The sequence below is a fragment of the Erigeron canadensis genome, chromosome 8 (assembly GCF_010389155.1).
Source record: "Erigeron canadensis isolate Cc75 chromosome 8, C_canadensis_v1, whole genome shotgun sequence".
Taxonomy (NCBI): domain Eukaryota; kingdom Viridiplantae; phylum Streptophyta; class Magnoliopsida; order Asterales; family Asteraceae; genus Erigeron; species Erigeron canadensis.
Window position 1 is genome coordinate 14,420,619 of NC_057768.1, and position 24,168 is coordinate 14,444,786.

General features: G+C 34.2%; 1 protein-coding gene across 5 annotated transcripts; it reads right to left on the reverse strand.

Moving 5' to 3' along the window:
• Nucleotides 1-1,289: 1,289 nt before the first annotated feature.
• LOC122610010 lies at nt 1,290-22,368 on the reverse strand. Of its 5 annotated transcripts, none has more exons than XM_043782976.1 (12): nt 22,243-22,368; nt 22,010-22,158; nt 15,086-16,529; nt 14,953-14,994; nt 9,989-10,960; nt 5,064-5,957; nt 4,654-4,803; nt 4,214-4,320; nt 3,500-3,860; nt 3,289-3,399; nt 2,010-2,122; nt 1,290-1,735 (listed from the first exon to the last, which is right to left on the reverse strand). In XM_043782976.1, exons 3-12 carry the CDS (start codon nt 16,520-16,522, stop codon nt 1,321-1,323), a joined length of 4,602 nt encoding a protein of 1,533 aa, XP_043638911.1. In that variant the 5' UTR covers nt 16,523-16,529; nt 22,010-22,158; nt 22,243-22,368; the 3' UTR covers nt 1,290-1,320. The 5 variants fall into 5 exon arrangements, with proteins under 5 accessions (XP_043638911.1, XP_043638910.1, XP_043638912.1 ...); XM_043782975.1 differs by having other exon boundaries at nt 22,010-22,166; XM_043782977.1 differs by having other exon boundaries at nt 15,086-16,537; nt 22,010-22,166.
• Nucleotides 22,369-24,168: the final 1,800 nt, after the last annotated feature.

The following is a 24,168-nucleotide window of genomic DNA, read 5'->3' on the forward strand; positions in this document are numbered from 1 at the left end:
GACTTGTTACATGTTAAAGTTGGGATCTTGACTGTAATATTGGGTTGCATACAACCGATTAACGTGTACCTAAGACCTAAAAAAGGCGACACTTTTGACCAAACGTTGACTAAACGAGTCGTTTGGGAATATGTTCATGCTTATTGTGGAAGACTGGCAGTTTTTGTTGGCATTTTTGCTATTTTTACCGGGATGAAGCATTTAGGAGATAGATATGATGATGAAAACGCTTGAGGATTGATCCGGGCTTTGGGAGTTTGGCTTTTTGTAGGTGTTTTGACCGTGTCGTATTTGGAATACAGTCAGAGAAGACGTTTAAGAGAGAAAGTTTTCGGGTTGGGTACTTGGGTTTTGGATGATGGTGATGATGAAGATGAAGAAAGCGATCTTTTAAGGGCGGATAGGATACATGGAGTAAATGTGGATAAACTCGCGCTTCCTTCAGAAAGAATGGAAATTCAGCTTCAACCTTTGAAAACTTGAATCTTGCAAAACTAGTCTCTTTATCAAGGCGGGTTTTGAAGAATGCTAGAAGTGAAATGGTTATGTTCAAGTGTTGAAGGCTTCTTGAGTCAACTCGAAAGTCAAATGCCATAAGCACAGTCTCAGACTCTTGGAAAACAAATTCTGGAGAGAAAAAGTGAGATCTCGTGTGCTTTTTATACGCGGTATGGTTTATAGGCAAGTTTTTTTTCCTTTTTTTTTTAATTTCGCGTGTAGTGTTCGATTTTTAAAAATTTTGATTTTTCTTTCTCTTTTGTTATTGACTTTCTTGCAGTTTAGTGTTGCAGGGCGAATGGGCAACTTAGTTCTCCAGGTAATACGTTCTGTTCATACTGATGGTTTCTTTATGAAGCGGTATTTATTTCACGCGAGTTGTTTTTTGATCATCCTTGCTAGCTTTGATGTAGTCATATGTTTTTAATAAAGATTGCATTATTCGAAATAGTCATGTTCATGTCACATAATCATATAATTTGTTATATTGCCTGCTGGTAGAAGGCAACGCAAACTTGTCTCAAACGCTCGTGTCCAGTTATGGCAAACCAAATCGGAGAACTCTTGCACAACTCATGTTGTAGTGGTTCTGTAAATAAATTTTCTTTTTTTATGTTATATATATATATATATATATATGAAGTTGTATTGTTTGGTTATAGGCTTTTTGTTGATGAAATGCAATACTGTATTCTATATAACAAATTTTTATTTGTTAAATAAAGTAATAAAAACATAACAAGTTAGAAGTTTTTGGTTTCAGTGTAACAAGCAGTGCAGCACTAAACCAATTCTTATAATTTGCTAATTAATATTAATCATTTAATGTTCTAAAAGTGGCCGAAATTCGAGTCCATATACAATAAGACCAGACATAGGTCCTTCATAACTCGTAAATTTCAAATTTACAAGAAAACAATCATTTTTAACTTGATGATTCAGCTTAAATTTCCAGACATTAACTTCCATCAATCCATCTTCCCTTTGTTGTGGAACCCGAGTAACATGATGTATATTCCATGGGCTTGGGGATATAAAATAAAGAATTTCACTCTCTTTGTTTTCTTGTTGGAGTAAATCTCGAACTTTCACAGGACAATGCAACCCTTGACATGTTTCTGAAAGCTTGAAAACAAGGTAACACGCGTATTCTGTATCTTGAGACAACATTCGACTTTTAATGGTGCAATTGATACGAAATACTTGCTGCGGTAAGAGTTCAATCACTTTTTGAAATCTGCATGAATAAGATATGTGATTATATATCTTAGAGGCGGTATAACTTCAAGAAACATGACCAAGTTAGTTTAAAAGAAAATAAAATTGCCAATCGGGTTGGTGGCCCATTAGTAAGGTCTTTGACCTTGTGAGGATCCACCCGGATTCGAGTCTCACTTCCTACATTTGTAGGGGTGGATTAATTGGGGGTTTTTCGAGAGTCATGGTTTCTAGGCATACGTGTAATTTAGTAGTAGGAGTAAAATAGAATGCCGTTGAAAAAAAAAATTAACCTTGACTTGGATGTTGGTTTTGAAGTAAAAAGCTTCGCATTAGAAAAGTTGTGAAAAGCCGCCTTAGCCGATAGCATAAGATGTCTCCTTCCATTAATTTCACTTAGCATGAACTGTTCATCAAAGAGTTAGAGTGAATTTGTTAGGGGTTGTTCGTACACCCCAGAAGGTTATTTTGACTCGCATGAATATATGGTATTATATGGGTCGTATAACCTATACAGGTCGTATATATAATCTATACGATCCATATAATATTATATACATGCGAGGGGGGTCATATATATGGCTCGTATAAAATATATGCTCGTATAAAGTGCTTGTGTGAGTGTGTATATATATCTGGTATACGACTCGTATAACATGTCATGATGTGTCAAAATACATGTCTAAGTTGATGGACCCACATGTGATGGATAAGAAGATGAACAGTCCAAGCAGCTCACATCAAACTGGGTCAGCCTAGTTCAAGAACAACAGCCCATTTGAAGAACCAATTTACTTTATTTATTTTTAGTTGATTATTTAAGTTATTTTTCAATTTGACCAGTCATGTAAGCAGTTGTTATTTCCTACTCTCTTGCCCCACGTGGGAACCATGAACCCATTTCTTTAGGTATCAGTTTTAGGAATGGAAGGAGCAGTTATTTTGGCAAAATACTGTTAGTTTTATCTTCTTTCATATTAGAGGGTAAAATTTATCCTTTGCTATTCTAAAAATTAGTTCTTTTGGCAAAATACTATTACTTTTATCTTCTTTCATATTAGAGGGTAAAATTCATCCTTTGCTATTCTAAAAATTAGCACTTTTAGAAGGTGATCTTTGGAGTTTTGATCTGAATTGTTGTGGTGAGTCTGTACCAATAATTCGGGTCAGAATTTGCTCTTCGAATTGTGGGTGGTGAAACTGTAACTCACAGGTTCGTTGTATTTTCTTTGCCAGTAACAAGTTCCGGGTTTCCAAATATATAATTTCTAAGATCAGTTTACAGCATAAGTGTCAATAGCAAGATTAGTGAACCTATATGAAAGCAATTTATTGTATATTAAAACTTTTATAAATAATTAGTGTTTATATATAAAAAATATTTTCAAAAATTTTATTGGTAGTTCATCGCTAAACATCAAATAGCGTTTGCTATTTGGTCTCTATGTCGCTATTTACCGGCACCGCCATTCGCTATTGACAACTATGATGTGAATATCATCTGGCATTTGTTATATAGAACTTGATATTATTTTCAATTTAAAAATGACCTTGTTAGAAATAATATTGTACCTTCCCATCCTCATAGTCTATGGAATCTTTATACTTTTGTTTACAATTAGTAGACAATTGTTGCATCTGATCAATGTTCAAGTTTGATCTCATGATTCCTACATGCTTAGCCTGCACAGAATTTGAAAGACCATGTTATATACATTAATACATGTCATAATATATTAACAAAGGAAATTTAGAATGGAATACAAGGTGCTTTGAAACTTACATCATCAAGTGCTCTAAACTCAAGACCTTCAACATAGATGGGACAATCTCCACAATAGTATGGTGAGAAGCTTTCTAATATAAACTTAAAACCGAGATCTTCCTTGTGGTTCAAGAATCGCCACAACTCGATCATCATCCACTCGTGATCTCTCCATGTTGCAAAATATGCATGTAAGGTTTCACTCCCCTTTGTGTACGTAAGGTTCACATACATAGGTTTAGTTGAAAATTTTCTTGAATCCGAAAATTTGAAGACTAAATAGACCCTATATATGGCATCTAGGGATAAAAGTCGAGTTTTTGACTTGATTTTGATCATCAGACTCGAAATATCTAACATCTCTGCTACCTTTTTAAACCTGTACACATTAGAAGATGATAAAGCCGAATTTATTTATATTCATTCATCTAATAGTAACCCAGTTATTTCACTATTCCTCTATAGTAATGATGAAACTTAACTTGACAACACGAACGGTTCAATAGTCTTGCAATCTTGTGAAACTTTAATAGACGGTTAGAACTAAATGAAACAACTATGAAACTTTAGAGTATTTAGTGATAATTTTTTTTAAAAGATTAACATGTAGATGTGAGGATACAAGTCGCAAAATAGTATTCGTGTATTGTTATGAGGTTACACGGCCACCCGAACACACATAATGTATGTGTGTGTGCGTGTGTGTGAGAGAGAGAGAGTGAGGACACAAACCTTGATTCTGGAACATATTTCCACTTATGTGGACTACGGTTTATATAGGAAAACTTTGTAGCCGATATCATTTCATTTCTTTCGCCATTACTTCCCAGTGAAAACCACTGTTATGAAAAACAAACAAATCAAACCCAATGTGTATCAAGCATAAATGCATGTATGGTTTTGGACCATCCCTCACATGATAATAGTGCATTATCTGACGATACACTAATAAAAGATTCACTAAAAATCAAAAGAACCAGTGCATGGCATTAATCAAAGAAAACCTTCTTTTGTCATAAGCAAAGTGAAGCTAATTCGACACAGTGACCCAAAATTTGAGTGGAATCAAGTAACAAACGAAATCCAAAAAGTGTAGCCATTTAATAATTTTTAAAAAGAAACATGGAATGCTGAAAACTCTGAAGAACTGAGATATGAGAAATAGCAAATACCACTTTGTCATCTTGAAGGATGATACCCTTGGAGAAAATGTTGTAAAGATCTTTCTTCTTTATGGTAGAGTAGATTTCAGAAGATTTTGACAATTTGATTATCTCTTCATAGTCTTTCGGCAATTTAGGACCCCATATTTCATAATCCTCCTGCATATAAATTAATCATTTAAAAAACTTGCTATGCAACAAAAATTTATTTACATTTTGCAAACTAGCCTTCATTTTCGTTTTGCTATCCACTACATAATACCCAAAAGAAGACTTCCAGACAAAATAGTTAAATTTTATTTTGGTTGTAAAAACTTTTCTTGCTTACTTTTCTATTGATACCTTTTCATTTACACATTCTAGTCTTGATATGCATGCATTAAAAAAAAAACCACTTTCGTACAACTATTGAAACTTACTTGAAACTCCAATGCCTTGTTAAGTTGTTGCAACACCTCTTCTGCTGTTGGTCGTTTGTTTCTAACAATGTTTAAGCATTGACTGGCAATCACTTGAAATGTAGACAATGATTCTGGTGCAACTTGTTCCTTTATACCCTCAAACACAATCAAACCAAGTTTCCCTTCTTCATGGATGTGTTTAAGGATTGTGCTTACATGTTGCTGATCATAATCCTTTGTTTTAGGAACTAGCAATTTCCCATGCAAGATTTCAAATAAAACCACTCCCAAGGAGTAAATGTCAGACTTTTCGGTGAAGAAACCTCTAGTCTCATATACAGGGTCAACATAGCCAACTGTACCTACAAGCTTGTCGATGACTTCTTGATTTATTGCAGTTATTGCAGATAACCCAAAATCAGAAATCTTTGCCTTCCAATCAGCATTAAGTAGAATGTTGGCACTTTTGATGTCCCTATGTATCACCATCTCTTTTGTTGGAGCACCTCCATGAAGAAAGGCTAACCCCCTCGCAACATCAATGCATATTTTGAGTCTTTTAGTCCATGTAAGACTTACGTCATTCAGATATCTATCGAGACTTCCATTAGACGCATGCTCATAAACAATGATTTTTTCAGCATTTTCATTACAATAGCCTTCAAGACCTATGATATTTTCATGTTTATACTCGAAAAGAATTTCCAGCTCTGTCAAGAAATGATGTTCTCCCTGACCATGACTCCTATCCAACCTTTTTGCAACAACCGTTGTACGTTGATTGCCACGTGTAACTTCTCCTTTGAATACTCTTCCAAATCCTCCCCCTCCAATGATATTCTCACGATGGAAGTCTTGTGTGGCCAATTTAATTTCTTCAAATGACATTTGGAGGTTGTCCTTGTTATTTTCCTGTGATCCATCATTAAACACTCATTATCATCCTTACAATTCTTGAATATATTATGTTCGTGTCGTGCTTATAAATTTATAGGGGTATTCTTAAATTTCAAAATTACCTCATACTTCAAATTAGTTGGAAAAACATATCATGTATTAGTAACCTAGATTCATATATGTTTCATTTGCCTCACTTAATTTTAAAAAAATAAAATTTATAAAAATTGAGAGACTTAATTGAAACAAAAAAAAAAAACTTTGAGTGACTTAATTGGAACAAAGAAAATATGAGTGACCTAATTGGAACACTTCACAAACTTGCTTAGTATTTTGTGACATATTCCCAAATTTATATGTTCTTCTATTCAAAATAAGATCCCCAAACTTTGCCTACCTTTTGGAAGAAAATTCAAAAATTATTGTTGTACAAACACTTGTATCGATTGCTTTAGCTATGATACATAGGCTTTCTGTGTAACCACATAACCGCCTTGGTTTAAAAAAGCGCGAAGCGCTCCGAAGCGTTTTGGTTCAAAAAGTCGAAGCGCGAGGCGCTATATATATATATATAGGGACAATCAAATAAGAACAATTTTAAAATAACAACGGTGAGAACACCTTAAAATCATTATTTTGATGCATTAAAAGTCCATAAAACTGACATAGTGCATAACTAATTATCATTATTTTAGTGTTTAACAACACATTGATTCATCAAAATCAAAAAAATCACGTTTTTGGTTGGATGCATCATTTTGATGAATATGCATCCAAGATGGATGCACAAAACAAAAAACATGACTATTTCGATTTTGACGGATGAATGTGTTGTTAAACACTTAAATAATGATAATTAGTTATGCACTATGTTAGTTTTATGGACTTTTAATGCATCAAAATGATGTTTTTAAGGTGTTCTCACCGTTCTTATTTTAAGAGTGTTTTCACCAAAGTATTACCCTATATATATATATAATATGAAAATTGGATACTAATAATCCACAGTTTTACCTATTGGACAATAATAATCCACAGTTTCATTTTGTACAATAATAATCCACATTCACACCCTTGGCCTCAAGCGCACCGTCGTTAGTTTTTCACTAACCCAGTTAGTGTGGTGCCTAGGTGGACTGTGAGTTGGCATCTAAGTTGGCCAAAAATCCCCAAATTAATCTAGACATCATATTCATTGCACAATCAGATTTCGTTCAAATCACTATCAGATTCAGTATTCAAAAAAAATATAAGCAACATCAAACAACAAATCAGGTTCGGATCTCATCATGGTTTTCAAGTTTACACCAAGAACACACACACATGTGTGTGATAGAGTAAAGAGAACGATGAAGGATACTAGGGTTTCTTATGTTCTGACATATCGTCGAACACCCTGTGAGCAGGTTTCCTTGCTCCATAATCACCGCGTTTCCACAACCTTCAACAGTGAATCTGTTGTGCTCTTTCGAAAACAAGAAAGGACTCCCACCCAAGTCAACGCTCAAGATCTGACTAATGTTCCGAACCGAGGTTTGACGATCCGAAATCATCGAAATGTTAACTCTTGCCATTTGGTTCTCCAAGTTCAAAGAGAACATTTGCAGGTTGTTTATTGTAGAAATATATAGTGTTGATGATTTGCAATCAACAGCATACCATTCGTTGAGATGACAATCCGATTAATAGCATGTTACGCTGGCTCTTCATGTTGTATTTCTGGTGATGTTGATGCTCCGTCGGACTACATGAATCAACATCGCAGGTCGGCCGGTTCTCGTATTTCTAGTAGATGTCCATGAAAAGGAAGATCCAGATTGATACGAGAGAACCGGGGTGAAGTGTGACGATGATGTTGTTGATGTGAACCCTAGGGTTTTTTTCACTAACAAACCCTAGATTAATTTGGGGATTTTTGGCCATTAAGAGGCCAATTCACAGTCCACCTAGGCACCACACTAACTGGTTATTGAAAAACTAATGGCGGTGCGCTGGAGGCCAAGGGTGTGAATCTGTTGATTATTGTTGTACAAAATGAAACTATGGATTATTCTTGTCCAGTAGGTAAAACCGTGGATTATTAGTATCCAATTTTCCTTAAAAATATTATACATGTCAAGATAACATATTCTAGTTTTTAATCAACCATAAAAAATAAAAAAATAAAAAAAAAGAAAAAACATAATTATATCACACACTTAAACACTTAAAACATAATCAAAACATAGTTGAAAATCCAAACACATTTAAATAACATAGATATATGTGTAAGTTTACTTGATGGAATTTGAAGAAAGTTGCATCTTATCCCACATTGGTGTGGCTGTGTGGGAACAAAAGTTTTATTGGTTTATGAGTAAGCCTCCGAGACATACTAAATTTTTGTGATGCCTTTTACTCCGGCACCTAGCAGAGTCTTTTTTTTGGGGTTAAATTAAAAATATGAATTAAAAAGTATAAATAAACAAGAATAGCGCCTTTTTTAAACCCAGATAACCGACTCTTTCCCTCTCCCCATATATCTTTAAAATACTACGTGATTGAAAGGCCAAGCAAATCTGTACAATACCTGCAGCAGTACATACTTTTGCACCCCTTATTAACCCATGTACATCACCCCTCCCATATTCATTCATATTATAAAGTCAAAGTTCTTCCACTCTTGTTGCGATAAGAATCTATTGAGAACCATAGTTAGCGCGAGAACTCCTAAAAAAAAAAAAAAAATTTAAACATAATATTGAACCCCAACCCCCCCCCCCCCCAAGCCTAAATAGTAAATACTAATACCTAAGCCTAAACCCCCTAAAAAACTGTTTGAGCATGAAAATGAGGAGCTCAATCACAAGGTGAGTTTAACCAAGAAAATCATCAAAATCTCCTACAAAGTAGTGCAAACCTACTAAATTCTTGGCGAATCTAATGTGTATGATGATTTTCCCATAGAGATGTATCGATCTATGGAGGATATGAATGTAATATGATTATATGTGATGATTGATTGATGATGGTGAATATGTATATTTTGATGATTTAATGTACTGCAGATATGCATAGAATGTTGTAATATGTGTATTGTATGAATATGATTATGTGTAAAGTTGAATTGAATTGAATGTGCTGACATATAATGATTGGATGTATAAATAGGCAAGAATTAGGGCAACATCGTATTTTGGACCCGATATGGGCCTGCCCCTGAATCCAAAATGTCAGTACAAGGAATAATTAGAACATTCCCGAATTATAATATACTTTCTATATTATGTTCATATGAATATCGACCGATCCTTGTTCCCTTGGTTATAGGATGGAAATAATTTATGCTTGAGGTTTATTTCCAAGGGTAAGGGAACTCCTAAGGGTTAGGGAGAGGCATTCCCAAGGGAATTTCTTGAGGGTTGAGGAGAGGCATTCCCAAAGGAAGTTCCTGAGGGTTGAGGAGAGGCATTCCCAAGGGAAGTTCCTGAGGGTTGAAGATAGGCATTCCCAAGGGAAGTTCTTGAGGGTTGAGGAGAGGCATTCTCAAGGGAAGGCAAGTTGGCTGGGATTTGGCTCCTTCGGCTGGCATTCGGCTGGCAAGTGGCTGGGAAATGGCTCGGCACACGGCTGGGAAGTCGGCTGGGCATTCGGCTGGGGATTGGTTAGGGGGAGCGGCTAAGCCTAAGCCTTATCCTTTAGGAAACTCCCTTTCTTACATGTTTCCCCACAACCGACATTACTCTTTTCCTTCCACTCCGATCTAAATCCTTTCTTTAAATAAGGTTTATACCTTACCAACAATATCCAAAACCCTTTGTCAAATCCCCTCCAATCGGTCACCTTTACATATGGTTTTAGGTGGGATATAGGTTGGGTTATCAAAAAACCTAACCCTAACACTATATATATATAAAGTACCAACAATTTTTTTTCCAATTATATATATATATATATAGCGAAAATATATATAAAAAAAACAATCTTTTTGTGTGTTTTTCTAGCTTTTTTTTAGAAGTTCTTGAGTTAACTATGGGTTAATATGTAAACAATGTATATCAACTTACTTGAAATGATAATGCCTTTTCAAGTTCATCAAGGATATCATTTGCATTAGGACGTTCGTCTTGAGTTATTGCCACACATCTATATGCAACTTCCAAAAATGTTCTCAAAGAATCTTGATTAGGTCCTTTATGTAAAGTGGATGCGAGTTCATCTACTTCTTCCATAATTTTAGGATCTAGCATTTCATGTATTCTGCTCTCTTCAAAACCTCGTCGTGCAACCTGTGCAATTCCGTATTCATCCTCTGAAGTGTAAATTGGATCATTAGCAAGCTTCCCGAACAAGATCTCAAATAAAACTACTCCGAAAGAGTAAATATCTATTGCTCTTTTCAACCTTCCTGTCTTCATATACTCCGGGCACAAATACTCTTTTGTGCCTGCAACATTTTCTGTATATAGAGTTTTTCCTTGATCATTGTTATGGTAGAATCTCGAGAGTCCAAAGTCAGCAATCTTCGCCACCCAATTCTTGCCCAACAATATATTGCCACTTTTTATGTCACGATGAACTATCCTTTGTTCATCCTCCACCCTTGTGTGGAGGTAGTTCAATCCGCGTGCAACATCAAGGCAAATCTTTATGCGTTGCACCCAAGTAAGATTAGTCGAGTTATATGTGTTTCCCAAATAATTATCAAGACTACCATTGGAAGCATGCTCGTAGATAAGGATCATTTCATGAGCTTCATCACAAAAGCCCAGAAGAGAGACTATATTGTCATGCTTACAATTAGTAAGTAACTCAATTTCAGCAATGAACCCTTTTTTTCCATGCCTGTCTTCTCTGATACATTTTATAGCTACAGTTCTCAATTTCTTGGAAACTTCACCTTTCTCCTCTATTGGCAGCTCAAGTTCTGCTCTGTACACTCTACCATATGTGCCTGACCCGAGATATCTTTTGGTAAAATTCTTGGTAGCCAACACTATATCAATTAGTGGGATTCTCAAGTGTTCCAGATTTTCTCCCTGCAACATTATTGCATTTTAAGCAACCAACAAGCGTTAAAATTGAAAAATGTATGTCAAACTTTCAAAACGGTATCAACTTATGAGGAGTACTTTGATAAAATTCACACTCATAAATGTGTAGAAATTAATGTTGTCTGCAAGTGTGGACAATCATAATAATTGGAGAATGAAGAAAAGAAAGTTCACTTTTAAAACATAAAAAGAACTATCCTAATATATGATTAAGGTTAGGAGTCCAATATCTATGTGCTTAGGCCTATAATTGAAACAAATAATTAAGTATTGCAAAACCATACTCATGACAGAATGTACATACTAGAAACATCATGTACAGACTTATAAAGCAACATGCACAGACCTAAAATACCGGTGGATAGATTTAACATTAAAGCGTAATTTTTTTATTTTTATATAGCAATATCATTCTCATATTAGAGATAAAAACTCTCGTTATTATGTTTAAAAAGATGAGAGAACTTGCATGTGACTTTGTTAGAGAGAGAATTTGATAGAGAAGAAGAAATGTGAATTAACACAAATGATTATTCTTGTTATTGAATCACAGTCGTACATCGCCTTATATAACTGCTAGTAACCGACATATCAACTTGTACAACTTCTACCCTCAACTATCAATGTTTACAAGAAACCCCCTGGAACTATAACAACTATATTTACTATGTAACATTACCCCTCCCTTATAGCATTTTTGTCCTCAAAAATGGATGTCAGGAAGCTGTATTGCAAATCACTCAAGTGCCATTTCCCAAATGCAACACCCAGGTTTTCGTATTGGAGAAGTAGCACACACAAACTCAAGGTCCCATATCCAAGCAACAACACTTTGTGAACGTTATTTGAGTATGAAGAGTCAATCTTTCTCCGGTGCTGATCAGGAAGCTCTTCAATCTTAACACATGCGTAAGCATAAAACAAATCTGATTCCATTTTAGCAAGTGACTTTGTTGTTCTATAAAGTTCTTCCCTAAAATGTCCGGCTTCTCTAAACAATTAGCTTCATTTATCTCATCTTGCCTTGACTTCGCTAAATCGACAACATCAAGGAAAAGGCCTGATTTGTCGACTTCAGTAGGTTTAACTTCGTTAGGTTTACCTCCAGCCCTGGGTTTCTTCCTTTGATTGCATCGAAAACTGGGCATAACTCTGTAAGATACTCCAAACAAGCCAAGTTGAGTTCTTGGGCTAATCAAATCAGCATTGCTCATCCATGATGCTACCCTTTCAAGTCTTAGATTTTTCCAGTTTGGCATACTGACTTTAAAACTCAGTGAAAATGTCTCACCAAGACAATGGCATAGCAAAAACGATTTGAGGTTTCTTAGGGATTCAATCATAATTACTATGAGATCATCACCTGATCATACAGGACTACCAATAATCCACCTAAGCCCACTACTATTGTCTTAAGCAATGAAATGGCAGGCGTCAAAGCCTCAAGGGACAAATATAAATATTCCCACCCAACTATAAATTCATCCAACTTGTAAGACTTCCTAAGATCCATGTAAATGCTTCTGCTAGAGATTTCGGGTTTACCATCTTTCTGAAGAAAACAGCAACATCCTCTTACAATTTTACATTTCAAATAAGGATTTCTGCCAATGATATAAGCCAGAGAAACCTTGCTACTGAAAACATCAAGTACCTCCAATAAAGACCCATAAAAATTAAAAAGGCCACCATCAACCAGAGTTTCTCTGAAAGACCGGTGCATAGGCATGTATGCTTGAGACATAAGCTTGGAAAAAGTAACCATGGTGACCCCTTTGCAGCCACCCATACATAGCATTTGAAGATTAGAACCCCAGGGAATGTTCTTTCCACTATGTTCTGCAGCGACTAATATACAGCCTTTAAGGTTCAGGCAAGTTAAGGAAACACCGATATCAGATATACTCCATAGGTCAAAATCACTTCGTCCTTCGAGTGTGAGCTTTGTAATACTAGATGGTGATGTTCTGGACATATAAGACCAGGACACATGTAAAAATGAACCAACAGAGTCCAAAGACCCAAATGAGGATAGAACTAGAACTGAGAATTTTGTTGGAATTATTGGGAGGACATCGACAGTAAAGTCAATATCAGTTGGCAAGTCTAAAGTATCAACATCACAACCATGAATTTTGCTATGCTTCCATTGACCAATATAATGACCCTTCTGTGGTTTTTCTCCAAAATGTCTGACCCATTCCTTAGCACCTTTTGTCTCCACATCTAACCAATCATCAAAACTTAAACCACCAAGTCTCTTTATTCTTAATGTTGTTCCAACCCGGTTTCCAACCGAATGAATTAATGTTTTTGCTACTATCTTGGCAATCCAAAATCTTATCACTAAAGAGATTGATTCCATTCTTCAACAATGTGATGGTTCTTACATTATTAACACTATGTAACCATCCCGGTTTCCAACCAAAAAATTCCATAACCATTTCCTTGTCTAAAACTCATTTCTTCAAAGATTTTTGTCCCCAAAAATCACCAAAATACGCAATATCACCAGGAGATTGGAATGCTATAACTACACTAGGACTATTCTGAACAAACCCCTCTAGACATAAACTCTCGAATTCATGCTTAAACTGTCGAGTAACAAGATTCTTACCATCACCCATCTCAACAATCACATCACTAATCTCATGAATTGAAACCTTTTGTACATGACTTTCACTTAAAATACTCTCACAAATATAGATATCACTAAATTGAGCCTCAATTTCATCCCTACTTGGCTTAGGCATTTCATCAAACATCTGATATACATTATCTATATTTCCATATTTCACTTCATATTTATTATCACCAAACATTCCTTGACTATCATCTATCTTTCCATTACTAATTTCTTGAATCTTACCATTCTTAAAAGACTCATTGTCCTTCATTATTTCATCAAGACTTATTCTAAAATCAAATTCTAATTCTTTTTTGTAAAATGAAGATGTAGGATCAAATGGTGAAAATGAGTCTTGCAAATCATTAGCATCTATTTTTAAAGCAAGAGAAATGACATCTTCAACCATATTGCAACTATGTTGTGCCAATCATCAAATATTTCCCTAATTTCTGATTTTAATCCACAGATAAAGAGAAACACCATAAAAGTCACTAAATCCTTCAAGAATCTGAACCTGTTCGAACCAATCTTGAAAAACTTTACAGTACTCTGAAATTGTACCTGTTTTTCTGATCGATTCCATCTCTGAAATTCGTGTAGCAGCCATTGATTTGTAGACTTTAAGAGGAGAAGAATCAATGATTGCTGCAAGAACTCGATCGGAATCTATGAAAAGATAGTCGCCAGAAAACGAAACGTTCACCGGAGAAGATGATCGGAATCGGAAGCACGCCGGAGATCCATGGCTCTTGATACCAATTGTTACAGAGAGAATTTGATAGAGAAGAAGAAATGTGAATTAACACAAATGATTATTCTTGTTATTGAATCACAGTCGTACATCACCTTATATAACTGCTAGTAACCGACATATCAACTTGTACAACTTCTACCCTCAACTATCAATGTTTACAAGAAAACCCCTCGAACTATAACAACTATATTTACTATGTAACAGACTTGCACTTTATGGGTCGCATGGTTTGAAACAATTTTGATTATCTTAAACTAATGGAAAAATGACAACAGAACATGTATTATGTTCCTAGTTTAATATATTACTCTACACACAAACAATTTTATTAGCCTAGATTGAAATAAACACACACTTATGAAATATTCAAGATATGACGTACGGTTTGAAAATAAAATAAAACACCAAACCGATGACCGTTTAAACAGTTTCACGCTTTTAAAACGAACCTTGAACAACCCTGGTCCTAATCGTCTAACAAGTTTATGTATAACCAACCAAATCAACAAATCTTCTTTTATTACATTCTTCTTAAATTCAGAGTAAGATAAATTTTATTTACCATAACAAACTCAACTAAGAAAAATTAATTACCTTCCAGTGGCTTGAAGTTGATCTTTGAACTACTGAGTGCCCCTTTGATATCAATTTCATGAAATAAATTAATTATAAACAATAAAATTATAATTGAAATGAATGAGGAAGAAAAAAAAAAGGATGGTCTTACCGCATTACCCCTTCTCATTTGATGTTTCAACGCATTCTCAAGGTTTCTGAGAATCTGATCTATATTGGGACGTTGTGCTCGTTGTTCCTTCAAGCAGTTATATGCTGTTTCTGAAAAGATTTTGAATGATTCTGGGTCCATCTGCTCCCGTAGAGCCGGATCGACTATATCATCCAGGTTTTCCTCATCATAATGGGATTTGGCCAATTGAGCCAATAACTCATGGTATGGAGTATGCAAGTACTGATCAAGTCTTTTCATGGTGAATAAGGGTTGCAGTGGGTACGATTTTCCTGACAGGGCGTTGGAAGGTGACGGTATTGGTTTGTCAGTAGGTATCTTGATGTCTGAAGAGGACGTATGGTGCGACCGGACAAACGAAGACGGCTCTCCTTTAACAAACGAATAAGACCGTCCGTCACTAGAATAGTCCTCCCAGTCACCAAACTTTGGTAAAGTAAATGAAGGCGGACGTCCATCGGTAGATGTAGCAGACGGATGTACATTGGTAGATGTAGAGGGTTGTACATCGGTAGACGGTGAAATTATAGAGGGTTGTACATCGATAGATGGTGCAAATGTAGAGGGTTGTACATCGGTAGATGGTGAGCGCCTTACGCAATTAGACAATGACAACCATACACGGGTAAACAACGATTTCCTAGACGACAACTGTGCTGGTACCAAGGTATCTTTTCGGGAGTGAGATTGTTTATGGACATCCACATTTCCCTCTTTCTGTTCGTCTGGAATAAACGCTTTCCTCCCGCACATGATTTCAAATAATACAACCCCGAAGGAGTAGACATCTGACTTGTGGGTCACAAATCCAGTCTTTTCATATGTCGGGTCCACGTATCCTACCGTGCCAACAACTTCAGCAAGGAGAAGACGATGTCTTCGCTCACTTGTATTTCTCATGGCAAGTTCAAAACCAGATAACTTGGGTTCCCAGTTGTCATCTAGTAAAATTTTTGAACTCTTTACATTACGATGTATAACACTGTAATCGCGTCCACTATCATAATGGATGTAGTTCAATGCACGCGCAATGCCAACACATATTTGCAGTCGCCGCAGCCATGTCAAGTCGGAACTCTGTAGATATTTGTCAAGGCTTTCACGGGACTCGTATTTGTTTATGATGACCTTCTTGCGTTTTTCATTACAGTATCCAACAAAAGAAACAAGATTTCTATGCTTGAGGCTAGAAAGCATCATAATCTCCGTCCAAAACTCAAGATCTCCTTGGCCATAATCATAGTGCAACCTCCTTGCAACAATCTTAGTTTGTTGTCCGGACAGCAACAAGTTTCCTTTATAAACCTTCCCAAATCCACCTCGGCCGATGAGATTTTCATCCGAAAAATGGTTGGTAGCCTTTTCTATCTCTTCAAGCGCGATTTGTAAGTGTGCAAACTCTTCGTGTGAAGTCATTCTGTTTCTGTTTATCCGGTAAAAACATAAAGCAAAAAGGGTAATTCAACTACAAAGATATGCGATGATTGGGATCAATAATCAATAGAGTTGTATGTTAGCGTAAATATATAATTATTTATAATTATATATATTAATTGTGCCCTTATTGATCATTTATCTAATTATCGACCAATTACCTAAAAAATATCCCTCTTAGAATTAACGGAGCATTTATTTGATGGACGTAAAGGCCTGTACTCGTTAATTAGGATTTCCCCTTGTGTGAGCATTATAAATATGGGTTAATAGGGAGCCACAAACACCATAACCCACACTTATGAATTTCAGCCCCTTTCAAGAACCCTCATTCGGTTTCTGTGACCTAATTAGCCGTCATAGAGATCCTCCATCAGAACGGCTCACCCTAAACGGGAACTCGACCAAACTAATCGGATATAGACCGATTTCTCTTCTGTTGTGATTGCTGGATGGTCAGGTACACATCCTTAATCTGTATATGTTTTCCATTACTTTATCAAGAACTGATCAACATGTGGTATCAGAGCATATGTTAATCAGTTTTTGTTTCCCTTAGATCTGGAATTAAAATTGGAAAACAATTTTGTATCAAAGCCCTAACGAATCGGTTTTGATTAAAACCCTAACGAATTGATTATTGGTTAAAACCCTTACAAATCGGTTCTACCCTAACCCTAAAATTGAAATCGGTTTCACTAATTCTTCTAAATCGAAACAAATGTATTTTTGTGATAATTAACGACACATGTGAAAAGGATATTTGAGGTTTAAAAGTGAAGATCTTATCGAAACTTATTCTTGTTTCCTTTCGAAATCGGTGATACGGTTTTATAATTGGTTTTATAAATTTATGGATCGTTAGCTTATTATAAGCTCTTATTTGACTTATTTTTGATGATTCACTAAATGTAATACGGATTATCATTATTATTCGAAATCAGTAATAAATTAACGATTTCTGATTTCAATTCCAGTATTTAGTCTTATTATGTTCTTAGGAAATTACGAATCCTAAAAGATCTAAAGACCCTAATGATCCACGGTTAAAGATTTCGATTCCAAATATGAACGGTGTTCTTGATGTTCATCCTAAAACACGATGTTCATCAAGATCGTTAACCAAAATTAAGAAAACATCCCTTATTTTGGATGAAAAAATTTCGGATACAACTGATATGGTTTTTTGTTATATCTCCTAACGGTTTCAAAATTTAAATTAAAAATTAATTAATTAAATTAATTATTTGAAACGGATGAGATATACCTAAAGTTTAAACCAGTACTTATCCTAAATCCGAATTAATTAATTAACTAATTTCAACTCATAAAATAACTCGAAACTGAAATCACATTCCCTAAGTCGAAACTAAGTATTTAAGTGAGTCGAAATCAGTAAATTAATAACTTAAAACTCGAGACCAAATTTTCCCTAAGTCGAGACTGAAAACTTTAATAAGACTCGAAACTGGAACTAAAGGACTCGAGACTGACATTAACTGTGACTCAAAACCGTGGCTCGAAACCTGGAACTCGAGACTGTGACTCGAGACGATGAATTTTCCTAAGTCAAGATCACCTAACTCGAAACCACCTAAGTCGAGATCTCCTAAGTCAAGATCTCCTAACTCGAGATCACCTAAGTCGAAACCAATAAAACCTAACTCAAGATCTCCTAAGATCTCCTAAGTTGAAATCACCTAAGCCACTAAACTCGAGATCACCTAACTCGAAACTGTGACTCGAAACTGGCCAAATACTTAGTTTTATAAGACCTAACCTATTTGTTTTATAAAACATTAAAATTTGATTAACCAAATTAACTTTTTCAAGTTCTCACTTCTGCCCAAAGGTCATGTGTTTGCTTGTGTCGTTATTTGGTGAACTTAAGCATAGTCACTTAGGTGTATATCCTTATTCAATGAATATCCTAAGTCAAGTATATCTTATCAATGGTCACCATAAGGTATATACATCAGACATTGGTCTTACGTGCATAAACATTTCACTTCTACCTAAAGGTGTTGTGTTATGTTATGCCACTCACTTAACAAATTTTGTTCATAGATATACACATGACATCTGCCTTAAAAACATGGGTGTTTCACTTCTGTCCAAAGATGTTGTGCTACACTTATGTCCCGCAAATTTGACTTGTGCCTTATATATTAGATGTTTCAACTTCTGCCCAAAGGTGATGTGTTACATCTAATCCGCACAAAGTCTAACTGTTCCTAATGCCTGTACAATTGGCCATAGCCAAAGTGAAAACCATTGTTCAAGTAGAACCTTACTTAGTCTATTATTTGGTGTTGTAATAGACTATATCACATCTTCAATTGTCTGCCTTACTTGATTACCCCAGAATAGTTCTTCTTTAAACTCAAATCTCATCCTTAATTTTATATTCCACTCTTAATTCAAATCACTGACTTATATGAATGTTTGCTTCATTTGATGTTTTCTTAACATATTTCCTCTTATCATCATGATTTTGATTATCTCTTAAGACATAATGCTCCCATTGCTCTTCCTGAGCTAGAGCCTTACAAGTGGTAGCATCTAATAAAATGTCTCTTATGATAATCAATATTACTTAATCTTTCCGTCAGGAGAGTTATTCCAGATTCTAAAATTCTTATTCCTAATCTGGATCCTTTGTGCTGACTACAATTCAAACGAACTTCTTACACGCATGAAAACACTTTACATCTTACGATGCTTACTACAAAGTGTAACTGGGTTTATGACATTTGTGAACAAATCATAATGATTATATACAATTATACATAATCCTTATCCTTAAGGACTTACATATGTTTTACATTTAAAATTATTCTAGTGTATTTCATAATGATTTATATCCTAAGCATACTTACATGCTCTTAAGAATCAGTCGTCACACTCATAAGTACTAAATGAAAACGAGTGGGCTGATAGCATTGTGCATAAAGATATAAGAATACCTAAGACTAGAAAATCAGATATTGTTCACCTTACTTTCAACAACCTTAAAATAATGAAGATAAATTACAATGGAATGATAGTTCTAAGGTCCACTAACAAAATACAAAAAACACTTCCAACTCTTAGTCCTCAAAGGAACTGTTGGCTAACTAGAAGAATCATCAATGATAATTGAGTCCCTTAGCATTCCAATTTTAACACAATAAGTTAAATCTAGTTCTATAGAGTTTCCTTAAAAATCCAAACATTAGAAATAAAGTAAACGACCATATGTAGGTTAAGTGACATACTTAATGTCAGGTTACTGCAACCATAAAACCAGTCTTTAAACTTTATGATACCATTTATATTTCCTTTCTTGGAACTCGGTATCCTTAATAAAGTTGGACATTTTGGTTATTAGGTTTTATGCAACTATGACATAGTCACTCTTACTTATAAACTCTAAAGGTTGTTGGTTGCACATGTTTCCTTATTATGTTTGGATATGAATCTCTACTACTTAAAACTAGATGATATATTTTCTCATCTAATACCCATGAGAACTTATAAACCATGTGTTATGGGAATAACCGATATGCCACTAGGAGTTCTAACTTATTAAACTCAAAATATTAAAATTAGTGGATCTTATCTCAAATATTGGAATACCAGGACACAAGTATTATATCACTTACATAGATGATTATTCACCTTACATTCTTGTTTTAAGGGAAATCTAACTCACCTCAAACTTTTAAAGTTAAAGTTGGAAATTAACTTAATCATAACATTAAAAGTAGGTCATCAAGGCGTTAATTGCCTATTACATTGATGATTAGGTAACCTACCTTAATAAAGCTGATGTGGATATTGGAAAGATTGCTGATCCTATCTCTTATACTATATATAGTCGTTAGTAGAAATCAATTTTCTGATGGAATAAAGCAACTATTGAGCCTTAATTCCGTAAAATCAGAATAATGTTAGAAGTTTAAATGAGAAACCTAAAGGTTCTCATAACTAGACTGAAATCTGAAAGGAGAACTTAAAAACGTTATCATATATGATTGATTTCTAAAGGCAATACTAAAAACAAGAGATACTAACAATCTAGAATTATTTTCCTAATAGATTGTTTAAAGGATCATCATTGTCCTAACTACTCTCTTATGATCAAGAGTAATAATAATGGACCTTAAAATGTTTTTCCCTAATACTCAAAGACATGTTCATAATCTAAACTAATAGTTAAGAACACTTAGTCTTTAAGATGAGTAAATCCATATAAAATGGTTGAAATAAGCAAACATATCGGTGAACCTAATGTTTGATGAAGTCATAATGTATTTGATCTTCATTTGATCTTCATAATGGCAAAGTCATAATGTTTGACATTTGTGTTCATTTGTTTAAGAAGATTCCATTGTTTGAGAACAGTTAGGGAACATTTTTTACAAACAGAAACTCAAATTCAGTTTGAAATTTAAAAAAAAAAGGCATTGTTTGTTAGCATAAAGATTAACTTAGTTAGAAAAAAACAATTATATTTAAATTAGTATTATTAGTATCATTTACTTATGTTACTTATGTAAACTCTAAAAGGTTTAAGTGAAAACCGATGCAATGTTTAAGCGAGAATCATCACACCGGTTCGGTGGTAAGCACCTAAACATACTCTATGCACTGTTGTAAAACTCGTCCAAGACTCGCTACTCGTTAGGTCGTTGAGTCTTTGCTGCCTAGGCCGATTTGACCCTTCGAATACTCCCCCGCCTAGGCCGAGTACTCGCAACTTTCTAGTTGGCCGAGTTGGTAGTGTCTAGCGAATTCTGCAACCATGACTATATGTAATTCCCTCCAAAAGATCTTCTTGTTCTCTGTTACCGAAACACACGCACACACTTTACGATTGCCTATTTGCTTGGGATTGTCATTTTTAAACAAACTGAATAACAAATCTAGTATTACTTGGCTTATTAGTCCTAATTCACAACTATTATCCAAAGAATGTCTTGAATGTCCAACTTCCACAAATTCTACATATGATCTTCAAAACAGATGCCTTAAATGTTAAGGAAAATATAAAACTTAATTGGAAATTGAAAAAAATAACAAAAAAAACCTTTAACTAATGAACATAAACAATCAGACATGAAAAGACGAAAACGAACATATTACCGAATACCGAATGTTCACAAAGGCAGTCGAACGAACAGGGTTTTTGTTTGCATTCGTTCATTTGGTTAATCGGATGAAATTTCTTATTCGTATTATTTATTTATTAAACGAACAAATATAATTGAACTTCTAAGTGAAATGTTTCCGGTTTTTCCATATTTATCGGTTTCTTTCTGAATCCATATTTATTGGTTTCTTCCTGAATATATGCATTATTGCGTTAAAAAAAAAGTGAAATGCTTGTTCTTCTGTTCATTTACAGACCTAAAATTTATCAAAGCAAGAGACGCAATCTACAAGCAACATATGAAACACAATTAATCGTATATTTACCATGCTCACCTTTTTAGAAAACAGAGATGAAATCACGACCAGTTGACTCCGCAACGGCTGTGTTGACTCAGTTGAGGTGAGTCGCTCAACTCGGCAGGTGCTTTGACTTTGCAGAAATGTTGAGAAACAAAAGTTTTAAATCGGCCGTGGTGAACAGCCTGTAAAACTTTGAAATCGGCGGGTTAGGATGTTACTCGCCGTAGAAATGTAAACAGACACAGGGAATTGTTAGTTTGTTATACCTACGATGGAGGGGGCGATTACATCGCTGGAAAGGCAACCACGGCAACCGAGTTCGTTTGCTGCGAAAAAGGTGAATAATAGAAGTAGGTACAGAGAGCTCTGCAATTGCTGTCGTATCTGTCCGAGTGAAGATTTTTATGCGATTTGACTTTTATGTGGGTGGGAATTTAAGTTAAACATTCAACATTATCGCCCAATAATAATAAAACAACCACCTAAATTTAATTTTAAAAAATAATAACCTTTAGATGAAAAACAAGTTTAAATTTTAGCCCTTGGATTATTTTGCTTGCATCATTTACTTTTTTTAAATTTCTTCTTTAAATTACTATATACTAAATTACTAAATATTAAATACTTAAGCAATTCATGTTAAAACACAACTAATAAATTACTCGTATCAAATTATGAACTTTTTACAATTAGATGATATCAAAGTTTTACGTCCACATGTACCTTTAATATTATCCAAGATTTTATATGTTAATTTTTAGTAGATATAGCTGATAAGCTACCAGTTAATCTTTGTAGTTAGATGCTCGCACAATATACCGGCGATGGTGTAGTGATGGCGGAGATGGTGGCAGGGGCAGCAATAGGGACGGTGATGAGGGCGACGATGACGATAAATGTAAAAGTAATTGATGTTAAAAGTGGTATTGTACTTATTTTAAGTGTTGGGGGTCTATACCTTAAATTATTACATTAAGGGTACTATAGGTATATTAGATGGAGATTTTAAATTAATGAATAAAGGAGAAGGATATTTTTTGTTTTTCAAATATAGAAAGTTTAAGGGAAAAAAGGGTGGTTTATATAAAATAATTGGAGATTGATCCCTGCTCAAAGGTAGATTGTGTTACGAAGAGGTTATGATCGGATGGTAGAATGAGGGAGGGAAAATTATTGTAAGGTTATCTAACCTAGGTTAGTTTTATTTAAGAAATATTAAATGACCTGGAAATCCCACATCAGTTTCCACATATGTTAGTAAAAAAAAGTTTATAAAATATAAGTCATTCTAGCATTCCTCTTAAGAGATACACAACCTTTTTTCAGTTTATTGATAAATAGATGTTTTAAAGTTTTACTAAACATTTTGAGTACCTTTATAATTTTTAATTTTTAATAGTTCTAAATTTGTAAGATATTATATGATTTTATCTTATGCCTTTTTATTTATTTATCCAATCTTAGGTGTTGTAAATTATTTTATTAAATATATTTTTGGTAGACCATATACAACACACTGTGTATTATCTATATATCTTTGATTTCATAACACATCATATTTTTATATTCTTATTCGATATATATATTTGTTGGCATTAACTTTTAACCCTTTTTATTTTATATATTATATATTATTATGTTCATTAATATTAATATCTTATAATAATAATTTATATTTTTAGTTATAAGAAAGAAACTCATCAAAATTTGTAAATATCTTTCATATTTTTTATTCAAAATTTAAATTTAAAATTTATGTTAGATATAAGAAATTGACAAGAAAAAAAGTGTCTCATATTTAACACCTGTCTATGCTAATTTCTCAAAGTTGATAACAATTCTTCTAGAAGTATTATAAATGAACATGCACAATTTTAATTAAAAAAAATAATAGATTATGCATTAATGTCAATTTGTATTTTAGATATTGCCTCTTGCATTACATTAGATGTTTGACAAATTTTTAAATTGAACTACCTCTTTTCTTTCTAAGAAAAATATTAAAACTTCTTGCATTTATTATTATGTTTTTAATAGTGTTTAATGAATGTATTTGTCATATAGGTTTTTATTTCACTTAGTTTATATATTCCACATTCTTTTTTAATATAGAAATGAGTAATAATTTGCATCTATATTTTACTATAGATATGGGTTTGAAATTAACTCAATGTTGTGTAATTTTCAAAATA

What these genes read in the sequence shown, in the direction of transcription:
- LOC122610010 (XM_043782976.1), bottom strand. Translation starts at nt 16,522, where the DNA reads ATGACTTCACACGAAGAGTTTGCACACTTACAAATCGCGCTTGAAGAG. An exon ending in CAACTTCAAGCCACTGGAAG is followed by an intron (nt 10,961 to 14,952) that starts GTAATTAATTTT and finishes ATAATGTTGCAG; the next exon opens with GGAGAAAATCTGGAACACTT. An exon ending in AAAAGGCATTATCATTTCAA is followed by an intron (nt 5,958 to 9,988) that starts GTAAGTTGATAT and finishes GATGGATCACAG; the next exon opens with GAAAATAACAAGGACAACCT.